The sequence below is a fragment of the Micromys minutus genome (genome assembly GCF_963924665.1).
Source record: "Micromys minutus genome assembly, chromosome: 2".
Taxonomy (NCBI): domain Eukaryota; kingdom Metazoa; phylum Chordata; class Mammalia; order Rodentia; family Muridae; genus Micromys; species Micromys minutus.
In genome coordinates, this window is record NC_137971.1 from 58,338,944 (window position 1) to 58,362,297 (window position 23,354).

General features: G+C 49.1%; 2 protein-coding genes across 3 annotated transcripts; one reads left to right on the top strand and one right to left on the bottom strand.

Annotated features, from left to right (window-relative positions):
• Positions 1 to 343: 343 nt before the first annotated feature.
• On the bottom strand, positions 344 to 19,419 carry LRRC56 (leucine rich repeat containing 56; the record flags this gene model as incomplete). The annotated part of the gene is made up of 13 exons (XM_080912727.1): positions 19,357 to 19,419; positions 18,131 to 18,201; positions 16,890 to 17,077; positions 15,712 to 15,799; positions 14,298 to 14,358; positions 4,354 to 4,450; positions 4,080 to 4,280; positions 3,395 to 3,578; positions 2,789 to 2,950; positions 2,647 to 2,711; positions 2,274 to 2,410; positions 1,924 to 2,063; positions 344 to 690 (listed from the first exon to the last, which is right to left on the bottom strand). Exons 3-13 carry the CDS (start codon positions 17,070 to 17,072, stop codon positions 344 to 346), a joined length of 1,665 nt encoding a protein of 554 aa, XP_080768853.1. The 5' UTR covers positions 17,073 to 17,077; positions 18,131 to 18,201; positions 19,357 to 19,419.
• A 674-nt stretch (positions 19,420 to 20,093) lies between these two features.
• HRAS (HRas proto-oncogene, GTPase) lies at positions 20,094 to 23,127 on the top strand. 2 transcript variants are annotated; one of them, XM_080912682.1, is made up of 6 exons: positions 20,094 to 20,236; positions 21,090 to 21,241; positions 21,454 to 21,632; positions 21,784 to 21,943; positions 22,593 to 22,718; positions 22,863 to 23,127. In XM_080912682.1, the coding sequence occupies exons 2-5, from the start codon at positions 21,131 to 21,133 to the stop codon at positions 22,710 to 22,712; spliced, it is 570 nt and encodes a 189-aa protein (XP_080768808.1). In that variant the 5' UTR covers positions 20,094 to 20,236; positions 21,090 to 21,130; the 3' UTR covers positions 22,713 to 22,718; positions 22,863 to 23,127. The 2 variants fall into 2 exon arrangements, with proteins under 2 accessions (XP_080768808.1, XP_080768809.1); XM_080912683.1 differs by having other exon boundaries at positions 22,869 to 23,127.
• The last annotated feature ends 227 nt before the right edge of the window (positions 23,128 to 23,354 follow it).

Genomic DNA, 23,354 nt, shown 5'->3' on the forward strand with positions numbered 1-23,354 from the left:
CAGGCCAGGCAGGCAGTGCCAGCTTCATAATTTTATTGAATCAACCATTGCTTACAAAGTAAAGCACATCTCTGCATACCTGAGAGTTGAAAATGATTCACTTGGCTTTTACAGAGGGTATATGGTGCCCCAAGAGAAAGGAAACATAAGGTGCCCCACATAAGGAAACCTGCAAATCTTCCCAGGATGGTTGTGCCATTTTGAACCCTAGGAAGCAGGCTCAGAATTTGGGCTGTATAGATAACCAGAGTACTGGGACATCTAAAGAGTTTAGTCCCAGCATCTCTACCCACATCACTGTGGCCCCACCTAGGCCAGGAGATATCAGCAAGGGAGGGTTACACTAAGGGAGTGAATGGGTTGGAGGGATAGGGTTCAAGTGATGAAGGCAGTGGAGCCCTGGAGGGCAAGTTGCTGCACCTAGTGCTGGCTTTGGGTCTGGACATCCCTGGGTTCGATGGGTGGGGCCTGAGGCCACCTCCAGGGCTCTCAAGGCATTCATTGCAGCCAGCCTCTCACCTAGGACAGACCCCTCACCCAGGCTAGGCCCCAAGCTGCCCAGGACTCTAAGCCTACGTCCTCTAAAGGGTAGGTCTGCAGATCTCCTCAAGGAGCTGATGCCTGACTCAGGTGGCATTGGGTACTTTGGGGGAGAAGGGATCAAGTGAAAGCCTGATGTCCTGGAAAGTTCTAGAAAGCAAGGAAGAAAACAGCATGTCAGAGAGAACCTGTCAAACAAGGTGGTGCCCATCCATAATCTTGCAGCCTGGAGACGGTGGCAGGTTACGGGCAGTGCAGCCACAGGTAGAGAGGGTTTCAAAGTCCTTTGTGGTACCCACAGGCGGGCAGCAACCTTTTACCACTAGGCTACGTCCCTTTGCTCTACCTCATCTGCTTCCCAGAGAAAATATGGCGTCAGTCCTGTGGCTAGTTCTAGGGCAGTGGTTCTCAATATATGGGTTTGACTTCCACAGGGGTTACATACTAAATATCAGATATTTATATCACGATTTATAACCATAGCTAATACAGTTATAGAGTTGTAATGAAAATAATGTTATGGTTAGGGTCACCAAGCTTGAGGAACTATGTTGCAGTATTAGGAAGGTTGAAAACCACTGTTCTAAGATAAACAAATTGTCATGAGGCCTGGGCTCAAGGTCATCCTTGAGTACATGTTCATCCCTGAGTGCCTAGTTCTTAAGCTTCTGTAATAGTTTGAGGTAGGTGGCTAGGGTCACCCAGTGCTTTTTAGGCCTAAAAGCATCTGTTGCAGGAGACCTGGATACTGTTCCAGTCAACCCTTCTGCTGGTCACCTTCCTATTGTCCTTTAGCCTGTGTAGTTCTTGCCCACTGGCAAGCACCAGGCAGTCTACAGTGGGGTGAAAGTGTGGTTGTTTGGTCCTCTTTTTATCCATTTCTACAACGTACCTACCTTTCTAAAGCTTGCTGGGTAGGGTCTCCTCATCTGCAGTCACTCTAGTTCTCTTGGAAAGGTTCTGCCTGGCTTAATTTGTATCCCTATGCCAACCCAGGTCAGTCCTGCCTGGGTTGAAACCACTGGAATGTTCCTAACCTTTTCAGCCTTGGTCTCCTGGTGGTTCTGTTAGCCACTTTTCTATCCCTGGATTCCTGCAGTTTCTCTTGAGAATTGTCTGTTTTTTGATACCCTTGGCCACCATGAGACTCTTAACAGATGCTTGCCTCTGGACTTGCCCTGTATCCTCCTTCTTTTATTTATTAGCCAAGGTGCCCTTGAGATGTCATGGTGTGAAGGAGGAATTGAGATGGGACCCTCTCTACTTTGCTCAGAAGAGGGTTTCTTATGCGCTCCTCCTAAGCCTGGCAAAGGAAGGGACTGAACTATATTATATGCTGCTCTGAAGTGGGGATAGCCATACCCAGGTTACTCGAGGTAGTACCTGAGGCCAGGCGTGGCGGGGTCAGGGAATTTTGGAGTCCAGTCTGGTCTTCCTGTTCTACAGGAGCCTTCTGTGGGTCTTGGGCTTGGACCTGAGCAGGTCTTTCCTGCTGGAACTCCAGCTGTCTTTGGAGAAGAGGACTGAGGTGGGGGAAAGGGGAAAGCTGTAACCATGTCTGTCTCAGACCCAGACCCAAATGACCATCACACTGGGATAGATCACTGGCCTGTGGCTCCTGTGGCTATCCTGGGGGACCAGTGGCTGCTCAGCCATGGAAGCTTCCATCCCAGATGCCCCCCCACACCAGAGAGAATAAAAGGTGGTAGGATTGTTAGGGAGGGGGCACCAACCGCAGGCCAGGCTCCCTCCAGGCCCGAAGCCCAGTCATGGCCAGGTCACAGCTTTCTGCAGGGTCAGGCCTTGGGGTGGTGGGTCTGATGGCCAGATCTGGCCTATGTGAGGGCAGCTGTTCCAGGGGTGCCCATTCCTAGGGAGGGAAAGGGCTGGTATGGGGACCCTGACCCTGGAATGAGAGGGCCAGAGCATGGGCATGCCAGTAGCCCTGGACGCTGATACATGGTGGGGGAAGCTCTGGGTGGTGGTCTGATTGAGGACGACGACTTCGGGTGATGGTATATTGAGGGGTGAGGACAATAGGTGATGGATTACTTTGGGAAAAGGGGTTATAGTCCTCACCTACTCTGGAGAGTGGGAAAGGCATACCTGGTACTGGTTTCTACGTTCCCGTAGGCCTTTGGTGGGGTTCCCACAGAGAACTTGACCAGGACCTGAAGAAGAGGGTATGGCTATGGTTTAGGGGTCAAGGTACTGCAGGGTCAGCTCTGGGACATACAGGTTCAGTTACCATGGGTGAGGTTGCTGGCATGGTCTTCTGTAGCTGGGTTCTCAGAAAGCAGACCTTCAGGCAAGGGACCCCCACGGACCAGCAGGGACAAGGCCCATGGCTGGGTCTCAGGCACAGGCAATGTTGGGTCAAGTTTCCGAATGGTGGCTCCATGGGGACAATCTGTCCAGGGTTAGAACCAGAGATGACTAGGCTCATGTTAGCCAGGATGTTTCAAACTCAGACCACAGAGCACAACTCTGTCATTCAAGAAGCTATGTGACCTAGGGCTGGCCTGGCCCTTTCCTTCTAGAAAGATCTACAGCATTAGATCCTCCTCTCTCTCAGAATAGGAAAGGGGAATCCAACTTGCTGCTCATGGGAATACCTTGACCTGGGACTGGTGTGCATGGATCTGGAAGATGAGGCTGGGAAAGGGAATGAAGTATAGTCGCCCATCTCTGAATGGCCTGAGGAACTAGTGAAGGTCTTTTTCCTGGGGTTCAAGGAAGCCTGTCCTCTTGGGGTACTGGTGGAGGCCTGTCTTCCTGGAAGGCTGGTGGAAGTCTCTTCTGCAGTCAGGGGTTGGGGCATAGTATCGATATGTGTAGTAAGTTTCTGGCCTACCCAGCCGAGGGAGGAGAATGTCAAGCACGCTGCCTTCCTTGATGGCCTCCTTCACCATCAGCCAGTCCTGGCTCAGCTTCTGGGGAGCAGGCAAGTTGGTGCATGTGGTAGGAACCTCATCTAGGATATGGAGCTGGGGGATAAGCTTCTTTACCTCTGCTCTGTAGTTGTAGTTCTGGGGTACCTATAATGAGAGAGTGGGGGACAGCAGACATGAGTCTAGTGGCCCTGTAGGTCAACTGTTTCCTGGGACTCCCTTTTCCAGACTGCTATGGTGAAAGACAAAGGAGACAGAGTAGTGATATTGCCTTATCCTACTATAGCCTAGGGTCTGCAGAGACTGCCTTTCAGAGTGTGTACCCTCACCCCTGAACCATAGCCAAGGTTCCGGGAAGCCCTCTAGAATGTGGAGCTGATTGTGTGTCAACACCAAGCAGCAGCTACTGAGGTGGACAGTGAGCTTGGAGTATGTGTGGCCTTCGTGGGGTGTATGTGGATTCACCTGCCGTAAAGGAGCTTGTATATATACCTGATATTTCAAAACAGTTTGGCTGTTTAGGCCTCTGGTGACAGAAGAGATAGAGCTCACGGAGAACAAACCAGGAAGTACATGTGAGGCCTAGAGGTTCCTATTCTGTGGGGGCCCCTCCCAAATATATGCTGACTGGGTGTTCCGCACACACACCTTGTTAGAAGAGCCAGGGTTTGGCTTCAAGCACACCAGATTCCCCTCCAGTGTAAGTGTGGCCAAGCGTGGGCACAGCTGTAGGTATCGCATCTGTCCCAGGTCCTCCACATTGTTGCCCTCAAGGTCCAGCACCTCCAGCTGCTCCAGCAGGCACAGTGGGCTCAGGTCCGAGATGTTGTTGTAAGAGACATAAAGTTCCTGAGGATCACATGGGGGATCTCAGCTGGGGTCTGACTGATCTCCATTCCTTGCCCCTAAGTGCTAAACTTACCTTCAGAGCCAAGAAAGAGCCAATGCCATCCAAGTCAGTCAGGCCACAGCGAGCCAGCCACAGCACCTGCAGGTGGCCCAGAGAAGTGCCCAGGTCTCTGTAGAAAGCAGGCAGAGTGGTGTGATGGTTAGTCTTCAGTGTCAACTTGAATGGAGTTAGAATCACTTAGGAGACACATTGGGAGCATGTGGAGACATTTCCAGAAAGATTTAACTGAGGAGGGAAGATCCACCCTGAATATGGATGGCATCTACTCGTGGACAGGGATCTTGAAGAAAATAAAATGGGGGAAGGGAGAAAGCCAGCTGATTGCTGGTACTCCTTTTCTGCTTTTTAATCTGCTCAGATGTGAGAAAATTTCCACTTCCACAGATATGAGCTGCTCCTGCTGCCATGCCTTCCCTGCCTTGGTGTATCCCCTAAATCACGAACCAAATAAGCCTCTCCTCCCTTCAATTGCTTCTTGCCAGGTATTCAGCCACAGCAGCCACAAAGAAAAGTAACTTCTGTAAGTGGTCAGTGCTGTCATAGGGTTGTCTTTAGCCAACAGAAGCCAATGCCACACTACCATCTACATACTTGTAACTTGTTTGTGGTAGTTTCCAGCTTATAGGCTCCAGAGATCCCTACTCCTTATCTTTCCCTGCTGTAGCATCCTGGGTATAGTTAAACTATGTTCCTGGAGAGCTTATGTCTAGGCACAGAACTCTCTGGAGTGTTGGGGCCCCTTCCCAAAGATGCTGGGTGACCAGCACCCACAACTTGTTAGAAAGGTCAGGGGCCAGCCTAAGACATACCAGATTGACCCTGAGGAGCTGCCTTCAAGCTGCTGCCTTGGCCCAGCTCTACCTGCTATCTGTGGCTTTCCTTCCCATGATGGCCTGCTATACCCATGGGGCCTCTTCTCCATGAAAGGTACACAGATTCTGTGTTAAAGAATCTGTCTTTGCTGTCTCTTACTGTGATGCTCTTTCTGTAACACTGAACTGCTCTCTGCCTGGTGGTACAATTACCCCTGACCTCAGGCTTCATGCACTGCCACTATTTTCCATGGCCCTGAGTCCTTTGGGTGATAACTCACCAACATATAACCCATTTGGGCTTGTTTTCTGCTGTGGCTCAGGCAGTACATTTACTTTTACTCTCTGTCCTTCAATTGTAAAGATTCAGCATTTACTCAGTCAGTTGCCTAAAATCACCATTTTAAAAAAAAAGTGTGTGTGTGTACACATTTGTGTGAGTACTTATGAAGGCAAAAGAGGATATCAGATCCCTTGGGGTTAGAGTAGCAGGTGGTGCCAAGCCACTTGATGTGAGTACTGGAACTGAATCTAGGTCTTAAGAGCAGACTTAGCTCTTAACTGCTAAGTCATCTCTCTAGCCCCCCTCTCCCTTTTCAAGTGCTCTTAGTCTGTAGCCCAGGCTGGCCAGGAACTTGAGGCAGTTCTCCTGTTTCAGCCTATTAACACAGGTGTGCACTACCACACCAGTAATCAAATGACTACTTAATTATCCCTTAGAATTTGTTTCTAGTGACTTTTTCCAGATAGTCTTATCCAGAAAGTCTTTATCTCTTAGTTCTCACAGACCATTGCTACTTCTGCTGGTATGGCCACCTGGCAATGTCTTCCTGCTGCTGAGGGCCTTTGAGTGTGTTTCATGGAAGTTTGAGGAAAGCCCCCATGCCTCCTTTTAAGAGCAATTTAAAGCTGAGTAATGGCAGTTTGCACGTTTAGTCCCAGCACTCAGGAGGCAGAGGCAAGCAGATCTCTGCAAATTCAAAGCCACTCTGGTCTACAGATCTAGAGAGTGAGTTCAGCCAGGGCTCTATAAAGAAACTGTCTCAGAAACACACACACACAGACCAAGAAATTTGATTTTTTTCTTGATTACCCTGGAGTCAGTTATGGAGTTAGTTTTGAGTTTTTTCTATCTGAAGTCCCATTACTTTCTGACAAGCTTCCTGTAGTCTACATTTGTGTGTGTGTGTGTGTGTGTGTTCCATCATCACAGTTTACTTCTGTCAAGATCCCAGACTCCATAAGTTAGGCCCCCTCTCTGCCTCCATCTCTGAGACTCTTATTTTTCATAGTATTTTATTCTTCCTCCTTTTGTTTTTGTCTCTCCCCCCCTCTCTTTCTCTCTCTCTCTCTCTCAATATAGGAGTCCACACCGGCTGTTTGCCTTTCTGTCCCCCTGTTGTGTGTGTTTACTCGTGTATATGACATCATGGCATCCATGTGGAGATTAGAAGACAACTTGTTGGAACTGGTTCTATCCTTCCTTTTTTTTTTTTTTAAGATTTATTAATTTTATGTATATGAGTACACTTTAGCTGTCTTCAGACACCAGAAGAGGGCATCAGAACCCATTACAGATGGTTGTGAGCCACCATGTGGTTGCTGGGAATTGAACTAGGGACCTCTGGGAGAGCAGTCAGTGTTCCTAACCACTGAGCCATCTCTCCAGCCCCTGTCCTTCCTTTTAAAAACAAGGTTTATTTTTACTTGGGTATATGTGTATCTGAGTGTATGCCTTGTGAAGCTATCCTGGCAGGCCAGAAGAAGGTTAGACCTCTACCTGGAGCTGGAGTTAAAGATGGTTGTTAGTTGCCTGACATGACTGCTGGGAACCAAATTCAGGTCCCCTGGGAGAGCAGCAAGTGTTCTTAGCACTGCTGATTTTTTAAACAACTAGTTAATATTTTATCACACCGGTCTTGTAGCTCACATTCATTTCCCGAGGGGTACCTTTAATTTGCTTGTAGCTGAGGCAGTTTAGTTTTGTTAGTCCATTCCTTTTTAGAGTTTATCCACTTCTTGCAACCTGGAGCTCAGAAAAAGACTTACATGGCTGAGCTGAGCTTCAAGGAAGCCAAGTAACTTCCATTTCTTTTGGTGGGCCACATATCCAGCTAAAGATGGATTCTTATTGTTGTAGAGGAGCAAGCATTAGGAAGTAATTAGATTGTTGTCATGCCCTGTAGTAATAGGAAAACTGTAAAATTCTTAAGAGTTGATGGCATATAAAGTAAAGCATATATTGTTTGTACAATCTTGTAACAGACACAAAGAAAAGTTTAAAAAGTTAAAATTTAGATTAAAATGGACGTAGCAGAAAGTTAAGATAGCCTGGTATGGTGGTATGCCTGTATTGTATGCAGTTCAGGAAGCTGAAGGAAACAACATCATGACCTCAGTTCAAGGCTAGCCTGGGCAACCTAGTGAGATTCCCCCAATTATTTTAAATAAAACAAGCTGGGGAGGGGGTGTGCTGGAGAGCTGACTCAGCAGTTAAGAGCACTGACTATTCTTCCAGAGGTCCTGAGTTCAATTCCCAGCAACCACATGGTGGCTCACAACCATCTGTAATGTTATCTGATGCCCTCTTCTGATATGTCTGAAGACAGCTATAGTGTGCTCATCTACATAAAATAATAAATAAATATTTAAGAAAAAATAAAACAAGCTGTGTGTGGTGGCTTATGCCTTTAAGCCCAGCACTCTGGAGGCAGACACAGGTGGGTCTGTCAATGATAGCCTATCTCCAGAGAGAAGGAGTTCTAGGACAGCCAGGATATCCAGAAAAACCCTGTCTCAAAAAGGAAACAAACCAAGCCAGGCACTGTGGCTCACACCTGTATTCTCAGCAATTGAGATGTAGAAGCAGAGACAGGAAGATGAAGAATTCAAGACCAGGTGCTGGAGAGACAGATGATGGCTCGGTGCTTAAGAGGGCTGGCTGTTCCTCTAGTGGACCAGAGCTCAATCCCCAGCATCAACATGTCAGCTCATGACAATTTAAAACTCCAGTTCCAGGGATCTGACACTCTCTTCTGGCCTCTGAGAGCACCAGGCATGCTCATGGTGCACTGGCATACATGCAGACAAAATAACCATAGATAAATAACAAAAAATAATGAAGAAGGCCAGTTTTGGGTCAGCCTGGGTTACTTGAGACTGATTGAGAAAAGAAAAAAGCTGGAGGATTAGAACTGAGGGAAGCCCTCAGCTCAAGGAGAAGAAACAATAACAAAGCCTAGAAGTAAGGATGAGGTCAAGAGAAGGGTGAGCCCAGAGCTGGTTTTTCTAACTGGCAAGACTAAAGAAGGATTAAACTGGGCTGGAGGGATGGCTCAGAGGTTCGGCGCACTGACTGCTCTTCCAGAGGTCCTGAGTTCAATTCCCAGCAACCACATGGTGGCTCACAACCATCTGTAATGTAATGTGACACCCTCTCTGGTGTGTCTGAAGACAGCTACAGTGTATCCATATAAATAAAATCTTTAAAAAAAAATTTAAAAAGAAGTAGAATTAAGGAAGACAACACAAATACCAGTGCATTTGAAAAGAAAAACACAGTAGCCACAGCAGCAATGTGAGACAATAAAAGACCATTATGAACATGCACCAACAGCTTTAAGCCTTGGCAAGGTTGTTATTGACAGAACAAAAAACTTGGTTCAAGAGCTAGGGAAATGACAGCTAAGAGGGTACAGTGTCTGATGTGCAATGAGGTACTGAGTTTGGATCCCCTGTACCCACTTAAAGCAGGTATAGCAGCACACACACATAAGCACCGGGGAGGCAAGCGGCAGGAGGTAAGTGATCCCGGCAATCACTGGCCAGCTTACCTCATTGAAACATCAAGCTCTGGGCTTAATGAGAGGTCCTGTCTTAAAAGATGTGGAGAGTGATAGTGGAAGACAGTGTTGGCCTCTGGCCTCCACATGTATTTACAGAGGCAGTGACACCTGCATACATGTGCACATACCCTGTCCCTACCACCACCAACAACAAAAAACTGAAAGTAGTACTCTTCAGGTTTGAGCCATGTTTAAAAGTATGTTATAAAACTGGGGATTGAGGCATAAGTCAGTACTGAGGCTGATATGAAGGAACGGAGGTGAAGAACATACTGAGTTTAAGTACAGTTTAGATTAAACAAAATTCAAGACTAGCCTGTGGTACCACATGCCTAAACCTGGGAGGTTTATTTAGGCAGGTGCAGGAAGATCAGAGTTGGAGGCCAGAATTTGAAAGAGCTCAGAGGTTAAGATTACTGGCTATTCTTTCAGAGGACGTGAGGTTCCAACACCCACATGGCAGCTCATACCCATGCAGCCCAGTGTCAGGGAATTAAAAAACCTGCTCATGCACCAGGCACACACTTGGTGCACCGACATACATACAGGCAAATACCCATATATAAAGGAAAAATTAAAAATATGATCCAGTAATATTGACATTGGAGTGCAAGGATGACTTACCACCATTAAAATCCATTAAGGGAGAACACATCAATAATAAGACTAAGAGAGAAGGGCTGGAGAGATGGCTCAGCGACTAAGAGCACTGACTGCTCTTCCAGAGGTCCAGAGTTCAAATCCCAGTAACCACATGGTGGCTCACAACCATCTGTGATGAGATCTGATACCCTCTTCTGGTGTCTGAGGACAGCTACAGTGTACTCATATAAATAAATAAATCTTAAAAAAATAAAAAGACTAAGGGAGAAATGTCAGTTACAGCATCCCTTGAGAAATGGACACATGTCAGTCAAAATCAGAAATAAGCTAAGGATGCCTGCTACTATCATTGCTGCTGTTTAACGAGGTATCAGGCCCTGACAAGTGCTATAAAGCAAAAAAATAAAATAAATAACAAAAGGGTTAGCAATCAGGAGGCAGACTGCTATGATGTGCTGATGGTGTAATATTGAAACTAACTCCTCATGTGAAGTTTGGGGAATTCAGATACATGAAGAAAACATGACCCACTCAGGAAAACCAATAGTGTTTCTTCTCAGGCTGGTTTGTTTTCTTTTAACCCCAAAGAGTAGGTAGGCAGAGTCTCATATATCCAAGGCTGGCCACAAATTCCATATGTAGTTGAGCATGACCTTTCACATTCTGACACTACAGGCATGGACTACCATGGTTGGTTTATATAGTGCTGGGGATCTGACCAGGGCCTGTACACACTAGGAAAGCACTCTGTTGGCTCAACTATATCTTCGGCCCAGTTTCAGTCTTTTTGTTGTTGTTGTTTTGTTTTTTTCAACACAGGGTTTTTCTGTTTAGTCCTGGCTGTCCTGGAACCCATTTTGTAGACAAGGGTGTCCTATAACCCAGAGATTTGCCTGATTCTGCCTCTTACATTCTGGAATTAAAGGCATGTGCCTCCACTGTTCAGCAGTTTCTTCCAATTATTAAAAGCTTTGCTAGTTGAATGTGGCAGCTCACACCTTTAATCCCAGCATTTGAGAAGCAGAGGAGGCAGGCAGATCTCTGTGAGTTCAAGGCCAGCCTGGTCTACAGAGCAATTTCCAGGATCATCACAATTACACAGAGAAACGATGTCTTGAAACAAACAAAAACAAAAAACCCCTTTGCTATTTGTCCCCTTCCTTCCTCTCTCATCATTCCTTTCAACTTTTGGAATAGGGTCTATTCCTCGTCAAGCTGGGCCAGAAGTTACTCTGTATGTAGCCCAGTCAGGCCACAAACACATCACAACACCCCTCACTTTGCCTGCTAAGCATTGAGATTCCTGGTGTGAACCACTACACTTGGAAGTACAGTATTTCCTCAAGTTTGTAATAATTACCCAAAAAGAAAAAAATACCTGAGGAAACAAACAAGATGGTTTATACAACCAGAGCTACTGCAGTATGTGTGGCCTATGTGACTCTGGTTTTAAGAACCTGATTCTAAGTATCACCTAGGCCAAGGGCAGGAGGTTGGTGGTGGAGCTAGTTGGTCCACTAGGACTATAATTCCCATCTCCTAGATAAGCGTTGGTAGGAGAAAGTGGGTCAGATGCAGTTCTTACCAGGGGTGTGGAAAGGGGTTCTGGGGACATTGCATATACTTCCACAGAGAAATAGTTCCCTTCGTAGATAAAGGTACCTCCCAGGTCATGTTTGAAGTCTTGGTTTCGAGCACCTCACAGCATGACTGCCAACCTCCAAATTTATCTTCCCATGGTACAGTTTGAGTGTGTGTGTTGACTTTTTACCATTTCACTAATAGTGTCTACCTCGTTTCATCCTAACTAACTAGAGCCACAATGACTCAGGACTGTCAAGGTCAGTCTGGAGTAAGGATAGCAGAGAAGAGTGTAGTGCATACTGTACACCGAAGTCTGTAGTACACAGATAACCCAGCACTGAGATAAGAGGAGACCAGCTCAGGATCCAGAGTTCTTTGCATATGCACATGGTCCTCACAAATGACAGACCAGACTTGAGGTCATTGGGAATGACTTTGCTTTGCAGACAACTTTGCATCCAAATATAAAAGATAAATCCTAGGAATTAACAAGAGAATCCATCCTCAAATTAGCACATGGTACAGGAATGGAGCCCTAGCATCTCTTTGCAGAGAGAGAATGATAAGCAATAAAGGCATACATATACACACACACATACATACATACATACATATATACATACATATATATATATATGAGGTACAATTTTGTTTTGTTTCGGTTGGTTGGTTTTTTGAGACGAGTTTCCCTATGTGATCTTGCTATCCTAAAATTATCTCTGCAGACAAGGCTGGCCTCAAACTCACCAACCGACCTGCCTGTCTGCCTCCCAAGTGTTGCGATTAAAGGCATGCACCACTGCCTGGCCATTCGAATTTATTTTAACAAATTATCTATGGAGTATCAGAGTGTAAGTGGAGTTTCACACACAGTGGCACTGAACAAAAGATGCTTGTCCAAGCTCTGACAGCATGAAGTCATTCTGTGGCAATTCCAGTCCATGTATTTCATTTGCATGCATGTCAGCAGTTATTTTCAGGGGCTAAATTATCTCAGCTTCAGGGAAGATGACAGCCAGTACATTAAGATTATTTCCTAGCCCTTATAACACTACCTGAGATTTTAATATTTAATACGCATCTTTGCCACCATCTAAGTTAAAATTGCACTTTACGGGATGCTGTTATTCAGTTTCCTGTTATAAATATCTGTTCATTTTCAATCATTACAGGTTGGTAAACACTGATGACCTTATGTGCAGGATTGGGTAACTGAAAGAAAGCAAAGTCGCCCTATGGTTTTCTTTGCTGTGATCAAATTGCTGAGGGTGTTTTTTAAAACATTTGCAATCTGACTATGTTTTCTTTAGAATTGCCTTGTTATATTCCTTTTTTGTTTTGAGACAGGGTCACATGTGTTCCAGGTTGGTGTTGAACTATCTATGGAGCTGACACTAACCTTCAGCTTTGATACTTAGTGTGAGATCACAGGGCTGCACCACCACACCCAGCATCATTATTTCTTAGCTGTGTGCTGCCTTTGCTTCTGTGCCATATCCATCATTGATTTGGTTTTTAGAGTCAGGATCTCACTGTGCAGCCCTGGGTGGCCTAGAATTCACTTTGTAGATCATGTTGGTCTTGGACTTACAGAAATGACATTGCCTTAGCTTCCTGAGTACTGGGATTAAAGGTGTTTGCTACCATACCTAGCATCTTTCATTTTATTTTATAGACCTTTATTGTCCTTTGAGATAATTTGTTCACCCAGACCTAGAAAACTCTGTTAATCTGGAGAAAGAGCCATCTGCTAAAATACCATTCAACCCCAGGTTCTATGTCTTCTCTAGAAACGTCTGCTGGGCTCCAGCACCATGTGGCTCCTAGACATTTGTTCTGCTCCATGATGCAGAGGCATCAGCTCGCATATCTTTGCCTGCATTTATACATCTTCATTGTTTTGTTGAATTCTGCTTACTGCGTTATTTGTTAAACAGCAATGTAAGGAAACCAACTGGAAACAACTGGAAGCTACACTTGGAGTCCAATTCAGATAGTTAAAACTTGAGAGAAGATGAGAGCAAGAGGAAAAAGCCAGAACAGCTCGCCCCCCCCCCCCGTGTGTATGTGTGTGTGTGTGTGTGTGTGTGTGGTGTGTGTGTGTGTGTGTGTGTGTGTGTGTGTGTGTGTGTGGTGTGTGTGTGTGTGTGTGTGTCTGTGGTGTGTCTATTGCTGTGGATTGAATCCAGGGGCTCATGTATTAATTATAAGCACTCTATCAACTGAGCTCTGAGCTACATCCCAGGCTCTTTCTAGAATCTTGACTGGAATTTCCCTCCCTACACTTCTAGGCATCAGCCAGCAGCATCTTCAAACTACCAGTCTGCTGGTATTCATGGCTTTGGGTTTGTTTGTTTGTTTGTTTGTTTTGTTTTTTTTTTGTTTCATTTTTTTTTCTAGTCCAGTGAGACAGAACCACAAGGTGGCCTAGAATTTTGAATACAGTGTTTTAAGCTAGCTCTTGAGAACTCTGAGAACACTAAACTTTCTTAATATTTCAGTCCCGGTTCAGGAGATGTATGCAGCCTCAAGTGGAGGGTCAGCTTGGAGGCAGCTCCTATCGTGTCTTTTCCCTAGGAATACCAACTACTTCCCTCCATCTCCTGGCCCTTATGTTAATGCTTGGGTTGTAATGAAGTAAGGGTGCTTGGAAGCTCTAAGTCTAGCCTGGTTTGAGGCTGTCTTCCAGAAACCCTTCACTTTTCTGGAGGTCAGAGAACACACTTGGCCTACGAGCCACAGGACCTAGTATGACCACCTTGAACAAGACCCCAGTTTTGGTTTCCCATCACTCACAAGTGACAAGTGCCTCCCTATGAGGGTGATAAAGAGGTACTTGTCTCACTGTAGGGTGCTAGAAATAGGAGCCAGGGACACCAAGATACTTGGAAGGCAGGATACCTGGGACCCACCCATAAAGGATCTTACCCCAGGAGTCTCCTCTCTCCCCCTTCCACAGAGCCCACACCTGAGTAATGTCTCTAAAACCATTTGACAGTAGCCTTCACCCTCCAAGGGTCAACAGCGTAGAGCAGAGTCTTGAGAATAGGGGCAGCCTGCCATAATTGAGTTCCAGGCCCCAGCCCTTGCTTGCCCTAGACCAGGTTCTCACCTGAGGGAGCCCAGGCAGCTGTGGTTCAACTTCAGTTGGATCAGGTTAGGGAGGTGCACTCCTGTGGATCACAGGAAGGAGAGGTTGGCCTAGCCCCAACAACCCTGCCCATCTCTTTGCAGTGTCTTCTGCTCCCCATATTCCCAAGAGGCATCAACATCTGAGGGGCTTTTCACAGGCCCGTGGCCTCTTCTGTCTCATAGTGGGGCTGACTCTGTGGGTCCTCTGAAGGTATTCTGAACCTTCTTTCCCTCACCATGTAGGACTGCATGCCCTTTCACCCCTGTATAGGCTAGCACAGATAAAACGGATGCAGAAGGCACACACACTGGCAAGAACTTGGCTTGAAGAAGTGGAGCCAGGTTGACATGGGTGGGTGAACCCTGAGCATCTCCCCTCATTCACCAGGTCCTAAAGCACCCCTCCCCACTGCCCCGAGACACGTCTTTCACTATGCAGCAAATTAGGTAACCAGTCTCAGGAATGCCCTGCCAGTGTCCTTCACAGCCTAAAGCTCCAGAAGGCTCCCATTTTCAAAGTTTCTTAGGGTGAGACCCTGGCCCTCTGAGACAGAATCCCTAAAAGCTGAAAAGAGGGCAGGGTAGCCTATAAGGCTCCAAGGGAGAGCAGGTGTCCCTTGGCCTCACAGGTGCATAGAGATCCTACATGGGGCTGTCAAACACATATGTGCAAAACCATAAACCAAGCTAACCAGGATGGGGTGTTTAACTTCACTTGTAATCAGAGAAAAGCAAACAAATGTACAGCTGTCCTGAACAGCAAGAATCTTTCCTGTTGGGCTGGTTTTGGTGACATAGATAAGAGTGCTCTATCAGCATTCTTCTCACACTTGGGTCTTTATACAGGGGACTTAAAATAATGTTCTCTGTAGGAAGTGGGCACTAAAACAGTAATGAACAAGAGGAACCTTATCTCAAACGGGTTTTAAAAACATGGTTTTCAGGTGTGTGTGTGTGTGTGTGTGTGTGTGTGTGTGTGTGTTCATGCACAGGTGTTAGGAAGAGAGAATGGTAATATCTCTGTGGTAATTGCAGAAGGGGATTCTGTGGAAAAGGTACATGAGGGATCAATATAACATTTGTACGCTGTATCTATAAATTCCAAATCATTTCCAAATAAGCTCTGGGGTACTTTGCATGGGAGCACAGTACCTTTGCCATACTGGTACTGGTGTTTGGTGTGGTCCTTCTGAAAAGTCATTTAAGATCTAGACCCCAGGCTAAAACTTCTAAGCTGAGTATGGATCTTAGTTCTAAGGTCCAATCTTAAGGAAAGAGACATGCTGCCCAAGGTGTTTGCTTGCTTTTCATTTACAACCAGGAAACACAACTGGCTCATCGAAAGGACTAGCTGTGACAGTCACAGGGGCATGGGTGTGACCAGTGGCTCTCACCGAAGTTCCCCAGGCTGTTCTTACGGGTGTCCACACACATCTCCAGCACCCTCACCAGTTGGAGGTCATCTACCTGGGCCAGGGCCTGCTGCAGAAATCATCAGGTGTCACTCCAGGTTCTCTCCATGCTCTTGGCTGAGGACTCTGTAAAAGTGCCCACTGGAGCAGGTAGAGGTGCTCCCCTGACTCATCCGGGTTGGGCTTTCCATAAGAGTTTGGCTGGTGGGCATGACGTGAGCAGAGACTGTAACTGTTTGACTACCAGGGAAGGAGTGCTGCCAGGGAAGTGCCTGCACTTGGGGTGCCAGTCTCCAGATGAGACCTTCAGAACAGACCCAACAATGCAGTTGGAGCCCAGAGGCTTGCTGAGCAGCATCCAGCCACAGCATACCTGGACCAGAGGACATATAAAAACACTCATGCTGGAAGTCAAGACCTGGGGGCCCTACTGGTTTGTCTGTTCTTGTAGATGGACTAGACAAGACATTCTTGTTTATGAAATGCTGCCATGATCTCTTAGGACCCTGGGCCACACCCACTATGGCATCAGTGGGGACCTTGGGGAGCACATGCAGGTTCTGGCCTAGCAGGCTAACCAGTTATTCTGAGGAGGTCCTGGGTGATACCATCCATCAAGATTCTCTCCCTCATGATGGTCGACCATGAGTAGACTCCGAGAGCATCAGAGACGTGCAGGTGGACTCTACAGAACCTTAGGACTCAGGGATGGGGTACAACAATCTCTTGTACTAGATTTGGAGGAAAGCCTTTACCTGCTGCCAATGTAGTCAGTGTTCCAAGGACAGATTCTATCTCAGGCAGGTTGAGAGGAGACAGAGAAACTCTATCCTTGGTAGGGGTCATGGATCATGACCAGCTGCCCTCCCAGCATCCCACTATGCCACCTCTTAGTCCCCCCGTTGCAATATTAGCTCTTAGGTAAGGGACTTTTTGTCGGCTTGAGCACAGGCCTCAGCCAATAGTTATGGAATCTTGGCCCAACAGTGCCATCTGTGATCTCAGTGCCTGGGGATGCTTGTGTCTGTCACTTGGTAGGGACCCTAAGGGTAGAAAGGCAGGAGATGCCTAGTGGAGGGAAAGCTAGACATCAGCAGAAAGGGTACCAGGATGTCACTTCATGCAGACCCATGGTGGAGCCTTAGGTCCCAATCACTTACCAGTCGAGCAGGGGATAGGTGCTCCTCCACCCGCCGCTCCCTGTGGATATCCCCATGGCTGCCCAGTCTTTTGTTTTGTGGGTGGGGGTTGTTTAGACCCTGCCAGCTCAGCTCCCGTACCCGGATACTAGCTGTGCCTGGTCGAGACCCCTGGGATCCATCCCAGGCTGGGTCCATCCACATCCAACCTGTTAAGAGAGGCAGAGGTCAAGTTTCCTTTACAAGATTCTAGTTCACAGCAATGGCCCAAAAAGCCACTAGGCCAACTCTGATCTGCCATCAGCTTCCTGTCTCCCAGCCTCATCAGGTCTGGCCTGCGGGGCCCTGGGGCAACGTCAACGGTCTAGATAAAGGGATAGCACACATTCTGGTCCTAGTTTCAGCTCTTTAGTTGTTGTTTTGGGTTGGGCTGATACCCTTTGTTTCTGTATTTTTCAAAAAAAAGATGTATTTATTCATTTTACAATTTTGTGTGTATGTGTTAGTGTGTGTGAATGTGGAGGCCAGAGAACAACTTTGAGTACCATTCCTCTGGTGCCATCTTCTACTTTTGAGATAAAGTTTCTCACTGGCCTGGAACTCACCAAGTAGGCTAAGCTTTGTGTCCATAATGCTGGAATTATAAGCTCACACTACCATGCCTGGGATTTTGTATGATAATTTTGGGGATCAAGTTCAGGTCTTCATGATTACAAAGCAATCAATTTGCTCTCTGAGCTATCTCCTTGGCCCCTGGTTTGATATTTGTTTCCCACAGTGTCCACTCAATGAGTACTGCCTCCAGGCTTTGCCGTCTGGGGCTTCACAAAGGCTGTGAGTTGGGGCTGGAAAGCTAGCTCAGTGGTTAAAAGCACTTGCTCCTTTTGCATAGGACCTGTGTTTGATTCCTAACATCCATGTTGGGTGGCTCACAGATGCCTGTAACCAAGGAATCAGATGCCCTTTTATGGCCTCTGAGGGTACCTGTACTCTGTGCTACACACACACACACACACACAGAGAGAGAGAGAGAGAGAGAGAGAGAGAGGCACATGCTTGTTAGATACTGTTTTTAAAGTCTGTAAGGTTAGGGATACTGAACAAGTTGCCTGTAGTGACCAGCAGCAAGTGGTTACTGACAGTTCCCTGGGCTGCCCAGACCATGGCTGTGGATCTGCCTTCACTAATGGTCTCTTGAGTCTAGGTTCAGGATTAAGATAGCAGGCATTCCCTCCAACCACACATTTCTCTGAATAAAGTACCTGAAGGTAGCTGGCTCCTGCTGTAGGTCAAACATCCGGGCAAGGGGGCCACATGTGTTTACATGTAACACCTGTAAAAGAGAATTAGATTAGCTTCCTGGCTAGGTCATTGTGCTCTGTGGCTGACGGTACCCAGAAGCAAGCAGGTACAAGAATGGAGGGCTGTTAGGTAGGGGCCTGGTCCTGAACTCCCTGTGACTCTTCTAATGGAGAATGAAGCAGATATTCAGCCAGGGTCCCTTTAGGTCACCAACTGCAAATGAAGGAAGATATGATCCAAACCCTACTTCCACTCCTACAGGGATCTTGGGTATGCTCTTGTCAATCATCTTCTGTGGTCCACCTCTCCTGCACTCACTCCTTCCCATACTTTTTTAAAGAGTTTTTTTTCAGGTGCCTCTACACCTCTGGCAGAAAGCTTATATACTGTTTCTCCTTAAACATACAGAGGTCTGTGTTTGGCCACAGGTCTTATACTCAAGAGACAATGGCTAGAGTGAGAACTCTGTTCATAACATTTAAGTATCCTTTCTATATGGTCGTCCTCCGTGGCCTCCATCCAGGTTTGGTCTACCCCTAACTCCTGTACTTCCTGTCTTTCCCAAATACATTTTTCTAGTAAGAGTGATCCCCTTCCACTGCACTACATGATTCATTGCTTACTCTGTCCTGTATGCTTTCTCCCACAAGATGTGGGCTCTACTCCTCGGTCCAGGTTCCCCCTAGGACAAAGGACGTGTCGAGGCGGTGCCAGGTTCTCACCTGAGGTGTGGGCCTGGGTGCCCAAGACTTGGAGCGCAGCCCCGGGCCCCTCCACCGCGGCGGTCGCCCTCTCAAGTGAGGGCTTTTTTTATTTTTATCACCGCCTTGGGGTTGCGGACCTGGTGCCATGGTAACGGGGGCGGGGCTCATTTGAATACCCAAATATTCGTGAGCCGCGGGCATCCGGGGCTGCTACAAGATGAGCCCCGCCCCCTAGCAACGGTTGCCGGGACACGCGGCAGATCCGGTGGAAGGGCTCCTTAGAGTAAGAGAGACCAGCCGGATGCTCACAGTGGTTCAGAGAGCCGCCCGTGAGAAGCTTCTGGCCAGCTCTAAGTTATCTGCCTGCTAGCTGAATAGACCAAGCCGAGCTCGCACCCCGGACGGCGACCGGGGTGAGCACGCAATCTCAGGCCTGCACCACCTGAGTAAAAGCCCTGTCGGTTTTCTGAGGACGTGCTTACTCGTTTCTTTGAAATTTCAAAAAGTGTTGAAAACATGTCATTTGCATCTGACACAGATGTACCCTACTTGCTCGAGTGGGTGGAACACTTCATTTCGCCCCAATACCAACTTTTCTGACTTTCGGGATCGTTCTTCAAGTGGACGCAGTATAAGCTGCTTCAGTGTTGGGACCTCGAGTTTGGGAGAGGTAGGGTGTCTTCTCCAAAGCACGAGGAGCGCGGTGTGACGGGCAGACGCTGCCCCAGGATGGAGCCTTCGCTCCACCTCGGCCTATGGGAAGAGGCAGCTAGGGGTTCCGGCGAACTCTGTCTTCCTCTGGTATTCCGCGTCCGCAGCGCTGACTGTCCCGACGCCAGGACCCTTTCGGAATGATCTTTCCGTTTGTGGGCTTTTAGTGAGGCTGCAGGGTGAAGGCTCTGTGGCAGGCCCTCGACGCGACCCGAGCGTGCAGCAGTTTCTCTCCGGAGGAATTCCGGGCTCGTAAGCACCGTCTCCGTCTTTCTTCTGCACCTAGGAACTAGGTAGGCATCACTGTGGAGTGCAGCACCCAAGTTCCGACACTGCCTTCCCCGCTACTCCAGGAAGCCCCGCCTAGCTGCGGCTTCTGACGGATGGGTTGCTCAGCCAACCACATCAGGTCGCGGTGAGGCGGAGTTCGACCAATCACCGGACGCCTTGAGTTGACGGACGGGCGCTGGGCGGAGCGGGGCGGGGCGAGCGCGGGCCCGGCCAAGTCTCCGTCGTCCGCGCCCGGCGCCCGCAGCCCGAGCCGCACCCGCCGCGGACGGAGCCCATGCGCGGGCCCAGTCGGCGCCCGTCCGCGCCCCCGCCCTGCCCCGGCTCCGGCCCCGGCCCCGGGGGCAGTCGCGCCAGCCAGCGGTGAGTGCGGGCACGGGGTGGGGCGCGGGGCGCAGGTGATCTGTGCTTCCTAGCTCCTTTCGGCCCGGCAGCGTGCCTAGCGTCCGGCTGCCCGCCTCTGCGGCTGGGCTCGCTCTGCCTGTGGCCGTCCTCCCAGCGAGGCGCCGCCCGGGCCTCCGGAGACTGCGCCCCGCGGCCATCGCGCTCGGGCCTCGGGGCCACAAGGACACCCGCGTTGGGCCCCAAATAGGGCCTTCTGCTCCCAGCTACCCTTCGGGTTCCTGCAGTCACCTGCTTCCCACACCCTCAGCCGCGTTTTTTCCCCCCTCTGTGAAGGCTCCCTGGCCCCTTGTGGAAGGTTTGTTTTAGTGGAGGGCAGGGTCCTTCTCCAGCCACCCTTCCCCCGCTGTCGGGACCGCGCCTGGCATGCAGTAGGCGCTCAGTAAATAGTTGTAGGTTGCACCCACATGCCGGCGGGCGGGAGCCGGTTGTAGGCTGGCATTGGCCTGCCTGGGCACGCTGAGGCCGCCGTGGCAGGACCTGTTTTTTGGGGGGTGGCCTCAGCCCTCAGGCGCCTCCAGTTGAGGGTTTCTGCCTACCTAGCGACTTCTAATTTGGGTGCGTGGTTGGAAGAAGCTCTCAGCTGTCAGCCCTGCCTTGGGGGCCTCTCCCTGCTTCCTCATACAGCCATTAAGTGCTGTTGGAGGAGGTTGGGGGGGGGTCCTTCCTCCCTTTTCGAGCTGGAGGTGCCACAGGTGATTGACTGGGCTACTGGCTGGCCTGCCTACTCGATGTTGGAGAGAGCCCTTGGGTCAAGCATCTATTAGCAGTCTCAAGTGGCTAGAGCCTGGCTAAGTGTGCTTCTCATTGGCAGGTGGGGCAGGAGCTCCTGGATTGGTAGCCCCTGTAGAAGCGATGACAGAATACAAGCTTGTGGTGGTGGGCGCTGGAGGCGTGGGAAAGAGTGCCCTGACCATCCAGCTGATCCAGAACCATTTTGTGGACGAATATGATCCCACTATAGAGGTGAGCTTGGGCTACCTGCCAGAGGAGGGCTCTGGCGGTGGTCATGGGTAAGAGTCGGGACAGGCCTAAACAGCCAGGCCTTGCAGATGGTGTGGGGCTGACTCCTACCTACCTACTCGATCCATCAGGGTATGAGAGGTACAAGGGTAGGCTGGCTCTGTGGATTCTCTTTCTGAGGAGAGGTAGGACCCCTAAGCTGTGTTCTTTTGCAGGACTCCTACCGGAAACAGGTAGTCATTGATGGGGAGACGTGTCTACTGGATATCTTAGACACAGCAGGTCAAGAAGAGTATAGTGCCATGAGGGACCAGTACATGCGCACAGGGGAGGGCTTCCTCTGTGTATTTGCCATCAACAACACCAAGTCCTTTGAAGACATCCATCAGTACAGGTGAGCCACCTATGACCAGCCCATGAGCCTGTGGCATATGTGGGGAAGGTTCTTTGTGCACACTGAGGCTTTATGTCTTTCTTTGAATGTCCTGGACGCAGTCGTGCCTGCAACCTGCTAGCTGGCTCACATACACCCCATCCCCCTCCAGGGAGCAGATCAAGCGGGTGAAAGATTCAGATGATGTGCCAATGGTGCTGGTGGGCAACAAATGTGACCTGGCCGCTCGCACTGTTGAGTCTCGGCAGGCTCAGGACCTCGCTCGAAGCTATGGCATCCCCTACATTGAAACATCAGCCAAGACCCGACAGGTGAGCTTGTTCCCCTCTCCGTAGCTAGTCAAGGATTCACCGTCCCCCACCCCAGCCAGGGAGCAGAGCTCATCGCCCCTCTCCCTCAACACAGGGCAGCCGCTCTGGCTCTGGCTCCAGCTCCGGGACCCTCTGGGACCCCCCGGGACCCATGTGACCCAGCGGCCCTCATGCTGTAAGTCTCCCAGACCGCAGGGCTGTGAGGGAGGCAAGGGCCAGGGTCTGGGCTTACGCCCTGCAGTTCTCTAGAGCAGGATGGGGGTCCATGGAGAGAGCTGCCCTGAGCCAGGCCGGAGCGGTGACCCAGGGGCCTAGTTCTTCTTGTCCCCACTGTCCTATGGATACTTGCTAGTTTTAAGCCCTTAAGGTATTGTTAGGTTGTTCAACCTTGAGACATACTGGGGGTCTGGGAGAGTCCTGAGTTAAGTGGCTCTTACTTTTCAGTGATATTCAGGAGTGACCTGCTGTGGTGAGTGGCCCATGCCTTTTAGATGGCCAGAGCCCAGCTCCCTATTTGTTTTGATTTTTGCAGCTGAGGAAGGGAGCCTCCAGTGTTGGGGTGTTACCTGATCCAGGCAGGGAGTTTCTTACCCAGACAGCACCCCTTTTCGCCTCAGTGTCCTTTCTGATCCATTTCCTCTGTTGCCAGGGTGTGGAGGATGCCTTCTACACGCTAGTACGTGAGATTCGGCAGCATAAACTGAGGAAACTGAACCCGCCTGATGAGAGTGGTCCCGGCTGCATGAGCTGCAAGTGTGTGCTGTCCTGACACCAGGTGAGGCAGGGACCAGCAAGACATCTGGGGCAGTGACCCCAGCTAGCCAGATGAACTTCAATCCCCTTTGATGTCCCTGCTCCCCCAGTTCTGCCAATCCCCTGCCTGCAGTCAGTCATGTCCTTTGTGCCCATCCCGGCACAGGCTCAGGACGTGGAGGTGCCGGATGCAGGGAGGAGGTGCTGACGGAAGGAAGGAAAGAGGAGGGAAGGAAGGAAATGATGCTGGAGCCAGTCCAGTCCAGGGATGGTGGACAGATGTGACCAAGACCTTCGCATGGACAATTTGAACAGACTGTCATGAACTGTCCCTGTTGCCACTGGCACCCAAGTCCTCCACCCCTCTCAGTCCCCTCCGGGCACCTATGAGGGCACATGTTGAATCACAGTAAATTATTTGATGGTCTTGACTTGTCTCTGGATGGAAGTAGGAGGTGTAGTGCCTGTGGCCTCACAGAAGATACTGGGAACCTGGGATCCATCATCTGCCTTGTTCCTGTCTCTAGAAGAGGCTGGGGAGGCTGGCCTGGGACCTTGGACTGTGCAGCCCTTCTCTTCTGCCTGCCCCAGCTGTCTTGTGTTTCCTGCAGAAAGTTATAGGCAACACAAGAATAGTCAGGTGATACAGAAAGTGACC

Excerpts from the sequence above, each read along its gene's own strand:
- HRAS (XM_080912682.1), top strand. The coding sequence starts at position 21,131 with ATGACAGAATACAAGCTTGTGGTGGTGGGCGCTGGAGGCGTGGGAAAG. Across the intron at positions 21,242-21,453 it reads AATATGATCCCACTATAGAG|GACTCCTACCGGAAACAGGT; the intron begins GTGAGCTTGGGC and ends GTTCTTTTGCAG. Across the intron at positions 21,944-22,592 it reads CATCAGCCAAGACCCGACAG|GGTGTGGAGGATGCCTTCTA; the intron begins GTGAGCTTGTTC and ends CTCTGTTGCCAG.